Source organism: Galleria mellonella, unplaced genomic scaffold (assembly GCF_026898425.1).
Source record: "Galleria mellonella isolate WM207_F2 unplaced genomic scaffold, CSIRO_AGI_GalMel_v1 utg165, whole genome shotgun sequence".
Taxonomy (NCBI): Eukaryota; Metazoa; Arthropoda; class Insecta; order Lepidoptera; family Pyralidae; genus Galleria; species Galleria mellonella.
In genome coordinates this window covers 1,529,499-1,545,165 of record NW_026442009.1, presented here as the reverse complement: position 1 = coordinate 1,545,165, position 15,667 = coordinate 1,529,499, and the positions used below count along the sequence as shown (strand labels likewise).

Genomic DNA, 15,667 nt, shown 5'->3' with positions numbered 1-15,667 from the left:
CATCAGAAAGGTGATTCTCAACATAAGGTTGCAAAGTACAAAATATAATCATTCTGATAGTACTCGTACCTACTTCGCTCTTTTTTTGCGCTTCTGAATATTGTAATCCATATAATATTGGTATGTAATAAAGAAAAAAAAATGAGACAGTCATTTGTCAGTCAATAAATGCCTTTGACCACGCCATTAGGGGTTTTTATGTATTACTTTTTTTTATAAAAGTAAATTGATTAATAAGATTCCACCATTAAATTAGTAACCCTATCTTGAATCTAATATTAAAAATTAGGTCATAATCATAATAAAAATTAAGAAAACGTGGTAAAATATGTACCAAAATCACGCATAGACTCCGCAATGTTATCTAGTTATTAGATTATATCTAGATGATAGTAGTATTATTATAACAAAGGATACATGTGAAGCTGTCAAGTGATGATAAACTGTTAGTCCATGAGAAATTAGGATTGACTTTATTATTAGGTAAATTTGGGAAATGGTGACTAGAAGGTCTCTGTTGAACGCGAATGACTTTCAAAACGATTGTTGCATAAGTCTATTTTGATATTTGCTACTATGGGTGTACAAGTTTAATATGTTTAAATTGTGAACATGCCGAGCGTTATGTTCATTACAACGGCAATAGTCGACGAATGCTTCTGAATATTAGGAATTATAAAAAAAAATGCAAAATAATTAGAATTTTACGCTATATTTAATTTTACTTGCTTTTATGAACAAAAATATATTATGATTGTGTTATAGCCCACATGATTGACATTATAGTCATAATTGACATTTTTTAATGCAAAAAATGAGCAAAAGAACTTTAAAAGTATTAACTATTTTAAAATTTTAAATATCATATCACTAGAGGGTTAAATTCTAAAATACATTATTAAGTCATTTCTACTCCGAAGTAGCGATACAGTCGTGAGCAACTTAGGTTCTTTCTGGTTAGACTATACCTTTTTTATTATTTCATTTTACATTCGTTATTTTAAAGTGTGGACCCTATGATTAAAAAGAGATATTTTACTAAATTATATATTATCTTACGAAAGTCCATATCACTGGCTATTTGATTACAATTATTATGTTTAATTCCGCTACCGTAAGTATATGTATGACTACTAACTACTATTACAACATCAACTTTACTATCAGTACTTCTATAACCTTCCATATTAGCCTATAATCTCCATATTCCATTTCGTCCACGCACGTTTTGCAACACGTATTTCAGCTCTAAACGACGCATCTTCAAATTTTTTAATTGCTACTCCGAGCTTAGTGTTAATTGTTCGGCACCTAAACTGCAAATGACTAATTATCGACCGCGTTGGCGTATACCCTTTTAGCGGGATGAGTGGCACTATTTTGCCCCTTGTAGCGGGGTGAGTGGGATTGCTTTGCAATAAGTCATTACGACAATCTTGTATAAGTCATTGTCGCTATGTTACCATCGTGTAAAAAATAGAAATTATTTCTAAATCTTACGATGACTTCTTGTGAGGACTGGGTATAGAGCATAGTATTAAAAGGGGTGAAATGTTTACTTCTATCTGTTAGTTCATTAATGGTATATTGGACCTACTGTGTTTATAATTTCTAACTGTTCCTAAATATTCTGGTTTATCTTCTTATCACACGTGTGCAAAATGCTGTGCTTCTTTATTATTAATGCTATAACTCGTGTCTACAAGATGTTTTAGAGAGGAAGATAGAACTTCAGTAAGCGCTTCCCATAAATACTGGAGAATTTTAAAGAAAATTAAACGATATCTGTAAACGAGCATTTTTGCAGTGCATTAAATGTTTCATCATATAATAAATACCATTAATAATATATGTTCATTTCGTGTTTGATCACGGTTTCGGTAAAGAACTACACCAAACCACTTTTATACAAACATTTAAATTTAACTTCCTCTAATTTTTGCAGACACAGCTAGTCATAGGATACGCAATCATAAGATCTATAATTCAAGAAAGTGTAATAATAACATCGGCTTATCTCTAATCGCGCACGTAGGTATACTCACGATAAAATAACGGTCGTGTGAATAAGAGGTAACTGTACTACCAATTACATGCGAATGATCTTTGTGTATATAATTACAATTTAATGATATATGATCTCGACTGAAAACTCCCCTTATCTATTTTTACGTCACATCCCTTAGGAGATAGAGAAAACAAAATACTACAAGTATTTATTGTTACATACATATTAAGATTCATCCATTTATATAAATCGTCGGAAATAAATTCCAGAGATTTGATTGAGGGAATAAAAAAAAAATTATTTAAATAAGTTCTAAAAAGCGATTGTGATGTAATCAAATAATATACGTAATAAAATATCAAAAGCTAGCCCATGCTAACTACTGATATGTAACAATAGCAAACGCAGCGTACAAGCGTTTGTTCATTGTGGCCACTCATAGTTTTACGTGGATTTGCTACTTTATACTTTCAACATAGCCTAAAAACTCTTCTACTGTTACAGAACAGGCGGGTTAAAAACTACGCACTATGCAGTACTAAGTCTGGTATAAAGTATTATACTTTAAATAATCTAATATGGTAAATATTTATTTCTACCTAATTTGATATTGACGATTTAAAAAAAAATACGTATGTAAGACAAACTCTTGGTTTTAAAACCTTAATAAAATACCTTAATTGGCTTAGAATGGCGTGGTAAAGTATTTTTTCCGATTGATACAATTAATTCATTGATGGAAATAATAGTTTAAATCGTCTATGCCATAAAAACTAAGTAATGTAGTTGCAACTACCAATTTATTTAACACAAAATATAAATATATTTTATATAAAAAAAAAATCAGTAAATAAAAAAATATAATAAAGAATAGATTAAAGCGATTATATTATGATTTTAGAATTTACAAAATCATTTGAAATAAATATAATAATAGTAATAATGATTTAATGATGACGGTAAATAGTGTTGTATTGTTAACACTTTGAGATTGCAATAAAAATAATAATACTTGTAAATATTACAAAAATAAATGATATAATTTGCGATATATATCAGCAGAATGACAATATAAGTAAAAATAAATCTGGCTTGAGATTTACCTGAGAGTAGCTACCAAATACAGACCAACATTATAAGGGAGATTGTAAAAAATGCATTTTAAAATGCAAAATATTTTTATAGATACCACATTTTGTTCAAAAATATAAAAAAAAGTTTTTTGTATATTGTATTATAGTAATATAATAATCTGGGACTCGCAAGATAGTAGGTAGTGTACTCTCAGAATAATGAAAGTAGCTGGACTCGACTTAGGGTTGCTGAAAAAGTAAAATGTAGTTAATTGCAGAGAAAAATGTAGAAAATATATCCGCTGTTCGATAGTAGAGATCGATAAAGCACCTTGTAAACACGAAGTATGAGCTCTGTACTTCGAGATACGAGAGGTGCGATATCTCCCACGACTATTTGTGAGCGAATGGCATTTCCAGGCGACAAGTGAAGACATAGGCGACGACATGGTGTAAAGCGAAACGTGAAGCACGGATGTGAACGTGTTAAACCGATACCATCACCTGTGAAACGACCGGGGGCATTAATTACGTGCTAGGGTTGATCTTACCTGTATATCGTCGAATACATCGTCGCTCGATCCGTGCGTGTTATTGCCGCCAGGTGTTAGGGGCGTGCTCGTACTGTTAGTCGTTGACTTGGGCGCCTGCGTTGAATGATTAATATTTTTAATTGGCTATCCGTAGCGTGTGCATTGCTAATAAGCGTAAGAAGCTACTGTTTTTTTTCTCTAATTATTATTTCTACTTCACTGATTTTAATAATTCTACAAGAATCTTCGTCAATTACACTTAACAATAGTCTGTTGGCACTTTGTTAAGTGATAAGTGCATGTGTGAAGTGCAAATGATAATTGACAAGTAAAATCAGTGATCACATTCTTAAATGATAAGTGCGAGTGTGAAGTAAAACTGAATAGAAGCGAGGTCTATTAACACTGTTAAGTAGCAGAAACGTGCAATACATAAAGGGGTACAATGGCCATTACAGTATATACTGTAATGCTTATGATACTATTTATGTTCTATCCTAATGAAGCGTTAACCGTTGCCTAGAGCAATAATTAACACTTTATTAGGTAGGCCCATCAGCTTTTTTATTACTCCAAGTTCAATAAAAAAAAAAATACTCAACATTTATTTCAAACTGCTTTCTTAACACTTAGCACTTGATAAAATAAAAATGACATTACTTCTCATTTGCACTTCACTTGACAAAGTGTAAACAGTCCTTGATGTACACATACACAGTAGATATGAACTGTTATATTTTTAATGGGCATTGTTCGCCGAGCCTCACCTGCCCATTCGGCTGACTTAATCTTCGCGGTGCAGGCTGCGGCGGCAGAGTGTTTGTGGGCGCGTACGTAGCTTGCTTCTGTGCTTGCGGCAGTGTGTTGGACGACACAATATGCGGTGACACGCGTGGTGCTGTGTGTGTCGCGTGTGTCGGGTGCGATGCTGGCGCCACATGTGCGGTGTGGTTGCCGACAAGAGGTGCGGTAATGTGATTGGTGGGCTTAGGTGTAGGAGTGATGTTCAAATTCTGCAAACTCGTCTTGTGGTCTCTCACTTCATCTGACGTTGACTTCCGAGGGAGTAACTCGCCTATGAAGACAAAAATATTATAATATTATAAATTAAATAAACGTCATCTATTTTAAGGGCATAGGATACTACAAAAATATAGAGAGAATAGAAAATAAAAAGAGCCGCCCAATTAGTCCCAGAACGCTTAAGAGTGGGATCACATGTTATACAAATAATCCTCAGATCAATAAGATAGCTCCGTGACGGCTAAGAAGGTAACAAGAGTTTTCGGAGCTTAGCTTTGATTATTAGCAGAGATTAGCTTTTGATTTGATATTAGCCACATCTTTATACGCATAAAGGCTCGAGCCTTTGTTGTGACGTCTCTTATAGCATAACAATGTTCTAAAGTATTTTTTTAACAAGAGTAACAAAAATATCTTAATTGGAATTAGAACAACTGTATGGATTCGAATGTAATTTAGTACACAGACAGACATCCTAAATTAAAGCATATTTTTATTTTTAATTCAGCGGGCTTCTTATCTTATACCAGCAGGGTTTCGCTGCCAGTATAAGATTAAGAAGATAAATAGAAGCTATTCATAATTGTCAGACATTCACAACCAGTCGTAATCCCGTTAGTACGTACCTTGGTCGGAAGTGATCGTCCGCTGTAGGACGAGTCTCACGAATCTCTCGTGGCCGGTGAGCAGAGATACCGCCGCTTCGTGAGGTGCATTCTCCATATCTACACCGTTGATCTATAAACAGAAAGTTCAGTTACATTACAATTGATAAATTGAATATTTCAAGTTCTCCAACTGGCTTGAGATTGGTACTGTAGATATTCATAATGCAATATCATTATATACTATACATAGAAATACTTAAAGTGTAAATATAGAATTATTTGAGCAACCAACATGAATGAATTAATTTTAAATCTTCTCATATTTTGTATTTGTACATTGTTGTTGTACACAACTGTGTTGACAGTTACAGTTTTACATTATTAAAAATAATAGTTGAATTAAATTTCTTATTCAAAATATAGATATAAATATATTTAGAAATGTACTGACAGATACAACTTTATCGCCAACCATCATCTTGCCGTCCTTGGCAGCGGCACCCTGGGGCGATATACGCGAGATGTAGATCGCATCGCTGTCTTCTCGATAGGGCGGCGAGCCCTTCCCGCCTGCTATGCTGAAGCCGAGTCCGGCGCCATCGCGAATAAGCGTAGTGTGTACTAGCACCTTTTGTTGGTATACTGTAATACGTAATACATATGCAAAACACCTTAATTCTCAAGAATAGTAACACATTAAGAGTAGGTACCATAGGCGTCATACTCGTAGTGTATTCTATGATGTTGTTTATGTGTATAGACGACAGTTACCACTTTCCATCAAGTGGGCTATCAGTTTATTTGTCATTTCTATTTGCAGCAAAAAGACTTAATTTTGTTTATCTATTTAAACTTTTGACAATGTCTTTATTAAAAAAGAAAAAAAAAACAAGTATGAATTTAGCAACCATTTTTCGAAAAAGTATGTTTGTGCAGTTTCAACATGCACTGCATAATGCTTATAAGCCCATAAAAAATTCAGAAAATTGTCGGCGAATACGAAAGATAAGTTTATTCTCTAAGAAAAAAGTCCCTCGTCTGCCACATCCCAAATGTTTCAATCTAATATCCCTTCTTACACCCAATTTTTACAACAAAAGTAACCTGTCGTGTAAAACATATTGTCTGCGGTATGAACTTACTTCATTGGAAACATTTAATTGTAATATCTATTTAACAAAAACGCGGTGTTATTGTTCATTTACATTATATAAGCGTATGGCCTTCTTAGGGTCAATGCTATAAGATATGCGTTTCTTTTAAACATACAGAAAAATAGGACTATCAAAGTTAATTTCACTTGTGTTTACCTGGTGGCACGTATGGGGTAGTGAGCGGCGGTGGTGAAGCCTGCAGCCTCTGATACGTATCTGTGGTGACCGCACCGGTCGGGGACGGACTGAAGCTCGCGCTCGGCGTGGTCGCCGGAGTTTGGACACTCAGCTTTTGTTCCTTTTGCTCTGGTTCTAATTCTTGGGCGTATTGGTTGCCGATGATGAGGGGTTTGGACATGACGCCTCGACCGGTTGGTATCTACGATTGTATTTACAGCAATTGTTTATGCAATAACTAGAATTCTTTTTTATTTATATTATTAAAGTAAATTTCTGTTTTTATGTATTAAAACTATATTACAAATGGTAGGATTGCCTTTTTTCAAGTTATATTTTAATATACTCGGCGCAATGTGAGCATGTCGAGTGTTACATTCACCATAACGGTAATGGTCGACTAAAACCTTTGACAACAGTGCCAAGGATTATAATTGTAAGTAAGCATATATATTTTATCTAAATATAGCTTCCCACATTAGAGGGCTTTAAATACAACAAAGGTAGCGTGGATCTTTTCAAAACAAGGAGTCATTTCCTTATAAGTAGCAGTAGCAGTTTTTTTTTTTTCAGAATGAAAGGCTTCCTACATTTTTGGTTACCGTGACATATTACGTTAAATAAAATATGAATAGTGTATGAACATTTTATTTCTTGATAAGTTGAATAAACAAAATCATATTTTAAGAATTTAATGTAATTTAAGCACAAACCTGTCCATTTTCTAGGGTTGATACTGTATCAGTAGTGCTCGACACAGAATGGTGGCTCGCTCCACTTGGCGCCCGGCTGTGTGTCCTAAAGTATGTACATAAGGATTACAAAACATGCATTTCACGATTATAAGAAAAAAAAAACAAAATGAGTTATTTACTTAGTTCAGTGACTTCTTTATGATTAACATGACTCAATGCACTCGACAACGATGACCAAGCAAAAAGGTAGCAGAATTCATTGCTCTTTATAATAAGTGTTTATTGCTGGTTTTAAAATTACAAGTAATGAGTTTTTCATATTAAGTTAAGCAATATAATACAAAATATTACCTTGTTGAATTTGGCGAGTCTCTTGTGACGACAAGAGTTAAAACTGGACCACTGGCCTTAAGTACTTCTACTGCATAATAATGATCTACCTCCACGACCGACGTACCGTTTACTGAAAGCACCTTATCGCCAACCTGCATAACAGTAGAATTGTATTTTAATGTTATTTACCATCAAATGATGAAACCACCGACGATTTATTTATAGTAAACATTGTTAAACAGAAACATGATAAGGTTTATTAAAATACAATCAACAAAATCAACTAACCTCGATTGTAAATACTCAAAACATCTTAATTTGGGTAAACTTGAAACATTTCCGCAGTATGGCTAATAGTCACGAAGGTTAATTTAACAAATAATTTGCTGCGGAGCTATAAATCTTCTGTGGACAATAAAGCGCTCACCCTGAGTCCGGCTAGATACGCAGGCCCGTTAGGGGTGACCCGCGATATGAATATGCCGTCATCGTTCCCGATGTAGGGTGTGGAGCCCCGACCGCCGGCGATGCTCAGCCCTAGACCGCCGGCGGCTCGAGCGATTCGCACCTCTATGCACCGCTGGTCGTTCACTATGCGCGCTTCGCTTTCCGCCCGATCGGAGACGACTGATTCACCTGAGAAAAAAAGATTATAAGTATCCTTTACTTATTTATAACATATAATTTCCCGCTACTGGCCACCGGTCTCTCTCGTTATACTAGCCTACACGTACTACACTTAGTATAGGATTTTTTTTTAAAATGTCATTCTTTTACACTGGTGCATTGTGCTTTATTCCACCTTTTTTTTTGTGATTTGTACGAACAAAAATATTCCGTTACATTTTTATTTGTATATTATGTAAGAAATTAAATTTTGTTGAAAATTTTAATATAGTCTACAATCATCACACTATACAAAGTTATCCGATTTGATGTCCCTATTCAAATATGGTGATTTTCATATTTTGATTTCTACACATAACGTGAGCATAACTACACATAACCATTTGCATTCCTCACCTACGAACAATATGATAATAGAGGAAATCAGCCATAATTACTTTGAAAACAAAATTTAAAGTGGTAAAAAATTTATTTTTTTATTTATGTATTTATGATACCCATATACCGATTAGTACCTAATTGATCAATTTCATTCGATTAAAGTTTTCTTGTCTTATACGACATTTATAGACAATTAAACTTTCAATAAACATAAAATGCACGTAAGTACTTACAATAAACTTTCACGATGGACTTTTAAGTGTCTGAACTATAAATAGTGGTAGGTACATACGTAGATAAATAGCTTTAGATAATATTTATTATGGCTATTAAATTAAATAAGCAATTTATCGGAACATATTTAAAATTAATTGATCAATGGTTTAGTGATTGACTGTCCATGATTTAAATTTTGTAATATTCGAACAGTGAATTCGCATTTTGTGTCAAGTATCGAAAAACGAACCATAACTTAATTATCTTGATAAGGCTAAACTGATTATCATGAAATGATGAAAAATCATCTCGATTTAACTAGCATTTAAACAATAAACAACTATTTCAATATACCTACTTATAAGCTGTCTACAATTTAAAGTTATAATGGCACAATCATATGTAATATATGTGTAGATGCCGCAAGTATCTCAAAATAATCTTTATATAAAAACTAATAAAACTATTTGCTTTTGACATTAGAAAAACTTATTATTGCAGCAAGCTCCTCCCACACTAAAATACCTTTAGAAAATGCAATATCTAGTGCAGTTTTCTCAAAAAGTTAGCAGCAGACAATTAGATTTCGTTGATACTAATTTAGGGCTAATATTGACATGCAAAGTATATGCCGTCATGGCGTCAATTTAAATCCACATATGTAAATGTCACAGGCAAGCTGACAACAGAATAAACAAAAACTTGTTTTTAATTTCAATATTATAACTTTGAACTTTGTTATTCGTATGTCATTGCATATCTCTCTTATAAACACTTAAAATCTAACTAATCCAATCCAATACCAGCTAATGAGATGACATTTTAACCCCAAAAATATTTAATTTGTTTTTGTATTAGACCACTAACACCGATGACAAGGTAATATAACATACCAAAAGAACTAAAAAATTATAGAAACGATTACACTAATAATCACTTTATTTTAACTAAAGATGGACTTTATTTTTAGATTTGAAACGGAAATAAAAATTAACAACACGGAATTTATTAGGTTATATTTATAGATAAACAGTCTACGATAAGATAAATAAATTAACAATACATAAATATTATCTTGTAAAAAGAAGTGCATAGTTTCGGTTCGATGAATCTCACGTAATGCGCAATGAGTAGGTACAATTGCTAATCAAGTGTAAGGTCATACTACACCCAGAGGAGTAAATCGACACCTTATTGATGTAACTCGACCTATGTCGGGAGAATAAAAAGCAATTAACCTTATAACACATTAATAACAGAAGTCAGTCTTACAGACACATACACTAGAAAAAATTGAATATATTACATGCAAGAGCTGTAATGGCTTACGGGTATCACAGAGTACCTATTTGCACTGAAATCATTCAATCTCATGAGCACAGCCTAATCTACTGAAAGGATACAGTAAAATATTACACTTTATTGTACAAGGTCAGGCAGTATCGTGACATTTAAATATCATAAACAAAATGAAACGACACCGTCACGATATTACGTGATAGAGTATCATTATACAGGATAGAGAAACCATTTGCCTTTCACAGGGAGTAAAAGCAACAATCGATTCCTAAAACAAAAGCCATCATCTATCTCGTAATCACGTTACATTTTTTTGTCAATCATTTTCACTTTCGTTACATTATGATAATGGTTATGTGAACAATATGAAGCATAATGGTTAATAAATGACTAATGCTTACTAAACAAAAGTGCTTACTATAGAATCTGACATTAATTAATGATACGTTTATGTAATTATGCAACTACGTTTCTATCTTTAACAAATCACAAAGTAAATAGAGAATTGTATCACAAATGATCGTGAGTCCGTTTCGATCGCATGACAATCAATGTGTCAAGACGATTGAATGGGCAGAGTGAAGTCATGATCCAGAACGCTCATCCTGCGTAGGTAACCACAATAGCCAATCAGAAGAGATACTTTCACCCTGGGATAACCTTAATAGAATAACGACGCAACTATTGTGCCTTAAACAGAATCGTGATAGTTTGTAGAAGGATTCGTGACTAGCCGTCTACAGTAGTCTTATTTTATTGGATAATTCTCATCTGTAGGACCAGTTGTAACTTTATTCCAAATGAATTGTAATCGACAGGTGAAAGTTAAAATTATTATCAATAGTATTATTATTAATAACATAAACAAATATTACAAAATTATTGAACAAATTGTCGTATTTGTTTAAGATACATAAGATGACACTGGTTATGATAATAAAATCTTGTTAACGCGTAGTGAAAATACTACGTGTGCACAGAGCAATCAATCTAATAAGGGAAAATGCTGTTGCAATGTAAATTGCTAATATGACGGGTAAAAGCTTGGAGGCTGAACCGTTAATGTTAAATTAAGAGGAGCAATTTGATTTAATGATTGTGGCCGGTAATGCTTAATGGATATAAATGTTTAGTGCGGAAGGTACGTACTATGGCTGCGCCTGTACGGCGCGGCCTCGAGACATAGTCGTAACTACAAAACATATGACTTCATTTCAATCAGATGTGACCTACAACCATTACGTTAATACATGTAATTCGTGTTTATCTAGAACACTATGAATCTGAATTCAAATTCATATAATATTTAAATTACCTTTTTTTTTTAAATCGTGTACAAACTATCGTTATGAAGGTTAGGATTATGATAAGTTTACAATGTTTTTACCTATTCCAAGATATATTTAAGAAACAAGAACAGAATCTTAGATCAATCATAGTGGAATCATAAAACAAAATAAAAAATCATGAGATATATTAAAGTATGACATAATTTCCGAAGGTAAAGCAAACATAAAGGCCTACAAGTAGTATAGTTAGAATAGAACCTTAGTAGCGAGTCCATCAATAACATCGAACACTTATATAACTACCTATTACGCAGTTACAAAATATGCGTACAAACAAATAGACAATATTAAATTCTTGAAGTGAAGGTTACGCGGAAACCTCAGTCTATGCAGAAAGCTATTAACTCAATTAAATGTATATACGACGTGAAAATATTCAGTACTTTTACCTTGCACTACATGCTACATATCCTTGTGTAATTAGTTAGACAACAGTAGTATCTCGATTATCCGAATATAGATTATCCGGACTTATTCGTCACGGCTCTAATTACTGGTTTAGAAATGGTATTATGTATTAATTGCGTAAATAGGTATTATGTAATCCATTGTATTTTTTTTATTTCGTATTGTCTAAATGACGTATGTAAAACCATTTACATAATAAAAAATATTGTTTGATTTAACTTTGAAATCGATCATCCAGATCACAGTTAAATAGAAGCCACAAGACATTATTACTTACATACCCCTCTACACGAATATAAGTTAATAACTATCATATCATTATCATTGCCGTTAACACATGTCACGCTTAAATTCCACTTACATATAGTGTTTATGTCCCTGGCCTTACGACGCTCCCAAATAAAATACGTAAGTAAGCGATGACCGCATACATGAACTACTACCGTTTCACCTTCACAATGTGGATTCTCGAAGTGGAATATAAATATTACGTACGACCTATTCAAGCAGCAATCATAATCTGTTCTATAATTATTGTAGGTAAAGTTTTTTCATTTAAAACGACACTTATTGAACATGCGTCTTGAGAAGAAAAGATTGACTGATAACAAAGACGCTTCAACAGAAAATTGGCACGATAATTACAGTTTTGCAAATATATGATTCTATTATAGCCAGAGAATACCTTATTTGAAACAAAAACATCTTAAAAATAAACGAAATAAGTACATTTGTAATGAATTATTAAAGCCGTATTCATTATAAAAACTTAAATTACGATATAAATTGATCAAGAGTAAATTAACTACGTATTAGAAAGTTGTTATTTTTATTTATAAATACTTTTTTTTATCAAACAGTTATTCAAATTGAGAAGATTAATTGAAAGAAATATCGATGTATATTTTAATAACAGTTTCGAATAACAGCAGAAAAAAAAATACAAAAAAGTAATAAACTTTCAGATTGAGTAACATCAATATCGATCGTAGTGTTAAATATCAACTATCGGCTACAAAAAGAAAATATGTCGTTAAAATACGGTATAAACTTATAAAATTGTATGTTTTGGTCCAATTGCAAAACCAAGTGAAATTGAAAAATTTGGTCCCATTGAAAAAGAGCAGTGCGCATTTTTATGTTTTATATTTTCGGACTCGATTCGCTAAAATCATCAAATGTTATAATTATAAATTCGTAATTGACAATTTGTCACATTGCTTGCATGGCACTGATTATAATATTTCTCATACATATATTATTAACAGCCCACTTAAATTTTAACAATTTTTTTTTTTATATAATTTAATATAGCAACTGTACGATTAATATTTAAATATCTTTTTCAATTAATTAGGATGCTAGGGCCATGCTAGGTAAACATTAATATAAAAGTAGGTTCACTTTTTGTACTCCGTTTTTGAACTAGGTTAAAATTAAGTGTAAGTAATATATAAAAAAATCCAATCGTTAATACTTTTATTCTAATCACAGGACATCAATATCGGAAATGAAATATTACATTAATAACAACGTAGATAAATGAATTAATTTCCTAGAGAGGTAATTACATAGCCTAGACTTGCAAAGTTATTGTTGACACTGTCATTATAAAGCAAATTACGACTCCGATACGTAATGGATATTTTAAAAAAGATCGAGTGTTAACTTTTCAGTATTAATGAAAAGTTATAATAATACGGGCATCTTATTATATAAATATTAGGATTTAAATTATTATTTTTAGTCAATATTGTTTAGGTTGCATCACAATAAATCTGTGTAATAAATATTCATGCACCTAATATTAATATTAAAAGATAATATTGTAATTTAAAATGTAATCAAATTAAACGAAATTAGAAAAATACTTACACTAATACTTTATAAATAACTTAAACACAAAAATTAACTTACGCTTTTTCCTCCTTATCACACCCATTTCCTTGGTTCAAACTAGTCCCCTTTTATTTCCTGAACAAGGAGCGGTAATATCCGTAGGTGGAAGTAGAATTACCGGCTTTTACTATGATAGTATCTGGCTCGTATCGAACATCAATCAACTAGAAGCACTGGCCAGCAGTTCAGCCTAACGCATTCCGAATCGGTCATTGTCCAATTTCAATAATAGATCGAACCACATTCAATCTTTATAAATTCCTAGCCAATACCCAAGGGAATACTTGAAAAAACAGTCTATACTTGGGCACGTCAAATCAAAACAAACAGCACGAAGATAAAAGTTTGGAACGAATCGCGTGCGTGCGCGCAGCCTGGGGCGCAAACGCTGATGGAATGCGCGCGCTCATAGCTACCACCGAGAGATGCGGAGGCTGCGGCGCCGGCGCCCGCGTTCGCGACCTCTCCGCTCGAATAAAAATAGAAAGTCTAAACCTGATGCATACCGACTCCTTTTATTTTTACCCTCGCATTACCTACCCATTATCTGCATCAATAGATCGCGTTTACACTACCACTGATCGTTATGAGTGCACTTTCGATTCTTTTTAGATCGGTCTATTCAAGTCAATGTATACAATGCATATTTGTTGTTATTATGATATATTATATTACGATACTATTTTAAAATAAATTTAAAAGATACATTACGGTGAAAATAAAAATAAACTCATGTAAGAGACAATTGTCTAGTAAATATTTTTGATATTGATTATTTATTTTAATTTCTTCACTTTATCAATATGAAAGCATATATTTTATTTATTTATCTATTTTCATATAAAATGCAAATAAAAATGCCATTGTCTTTATTACTTCTATATTAGGTATACCAGAATTACCGTTAGTGATTTTAATGCTCTACATTTTTAAAATAAATATTGATATTTCTGGTAAGCAAATGATCTAATTTGTTAAGATATTACTGCTTTATAACTGATATAATACTGATGTATACAAATGTGTTAGTGAAGCCCAATAAATAATCCTATTAATCTTATAAATGGAAAAGTTTGTATGGATGGATGGATGAGCACGCAAAACTACTGGACGGATTTGAACGAAATTTGGTACATAGGTAGGTTATACCTTACTAAGTACATAGAATACTTTACATGCTAATTCACGCGAGCAAAGCCACGGGATGCAGATAAATATTGATTTATCTTTAGAAAACTAACTACATATTTCCTTAAAGGTTAAAGCATAGCATTATATATAACAGTTTATATTAATTGGAGAAACTTAGAAACTACTACGTTCCTAGCGGGATACAGCTTTCAGTTAAATGTAAATTATTAAGCAGGAGCTGTATGCATTTCAGCTTTCGAATTGCAGTTAGACGAGTGATCTACATAGACAGTTCGTGCAGTTTGCACTCTACGCGATGATTAATGTATGCAAGGGTGCCAATTAAATGCGGCACGTGTCAAACATAATCGGCTCACAGACCCACTGACACTAACGAACTTGTTCTCAAAAGGATAATTTCCTTGCAAGCATCTGCTTATTCGTCTTCGATTCAAGTAACGGTTATTAGCGGTGTATTTATATTATGTATTCTGTGCCAGGGTGATCTCGTAGGTGGATACGCTACAAACCGCAATTTTTAGCGCATACAAAATCTTTCCACACAGAAACACTAACATTTACGGTAATTCCCGTTAAATTCTGAACGTGTACCTTACTTATTCATAAAAAGAAAACGATTTTTTTTTAATACTCTTTCACTGAGAATATATACATTAACAATTGTACTCAAATGAAAAAGAAATAATTAAAACTAACTATAACATTAAGCACGTCTATGTTTTTATGAATAAG

At 32.6% G+C, this 15,667-nt stretch overlaps 1 protein-coding gene across 12 annotated transcripts in view; it reads right to left on the bottom strand.

The window, feature by feature from the left end:
• The window catches only part of LOC113519076 (protein lap4-like), a 95,895-nt gene that overhangs the window by 19,711 nt on the left and 60,517 nt on the right, over nt 1–15,667 (bottom strand). For all 12 annotated transcript variants that reach the window (XM_052892701.1, XM_052892707.1, XM_052892704.1 and 9 more), the window contains 8 exons: nt 8,032–8,240; nt 7,623–7,756; nt 7,290–7,374; nt 6,556–6,778; nt 5,697–5,887; nt 5,264–5,375; nt 4,382–4,689; nt 3,633–3,728 (listed from right to left, as the gene is read on the bottom strand). In XM_052892701.1, the coding sequence (XP_052748661.1) occupies nt 3,633–3,728; nt 4,382–4,689; nt 5,264–5,375; nt 5,697–5,887; nt 6,556–6,778; nt 7,290–7,374; nt 7,623–7,756; nt 8,032–8,240 (1,358 nt within the window). The remainder of the gene's footprint in view (nt 1–3,632; nt 3,729–4,381; nt 4,690–5,263; nt 5,376–5,696; nt 5,888–6,555; nt 6,779–7,289; nt 7,375–7,622; nt 7,757–8,031; nt 8,241–15,667) is intronic.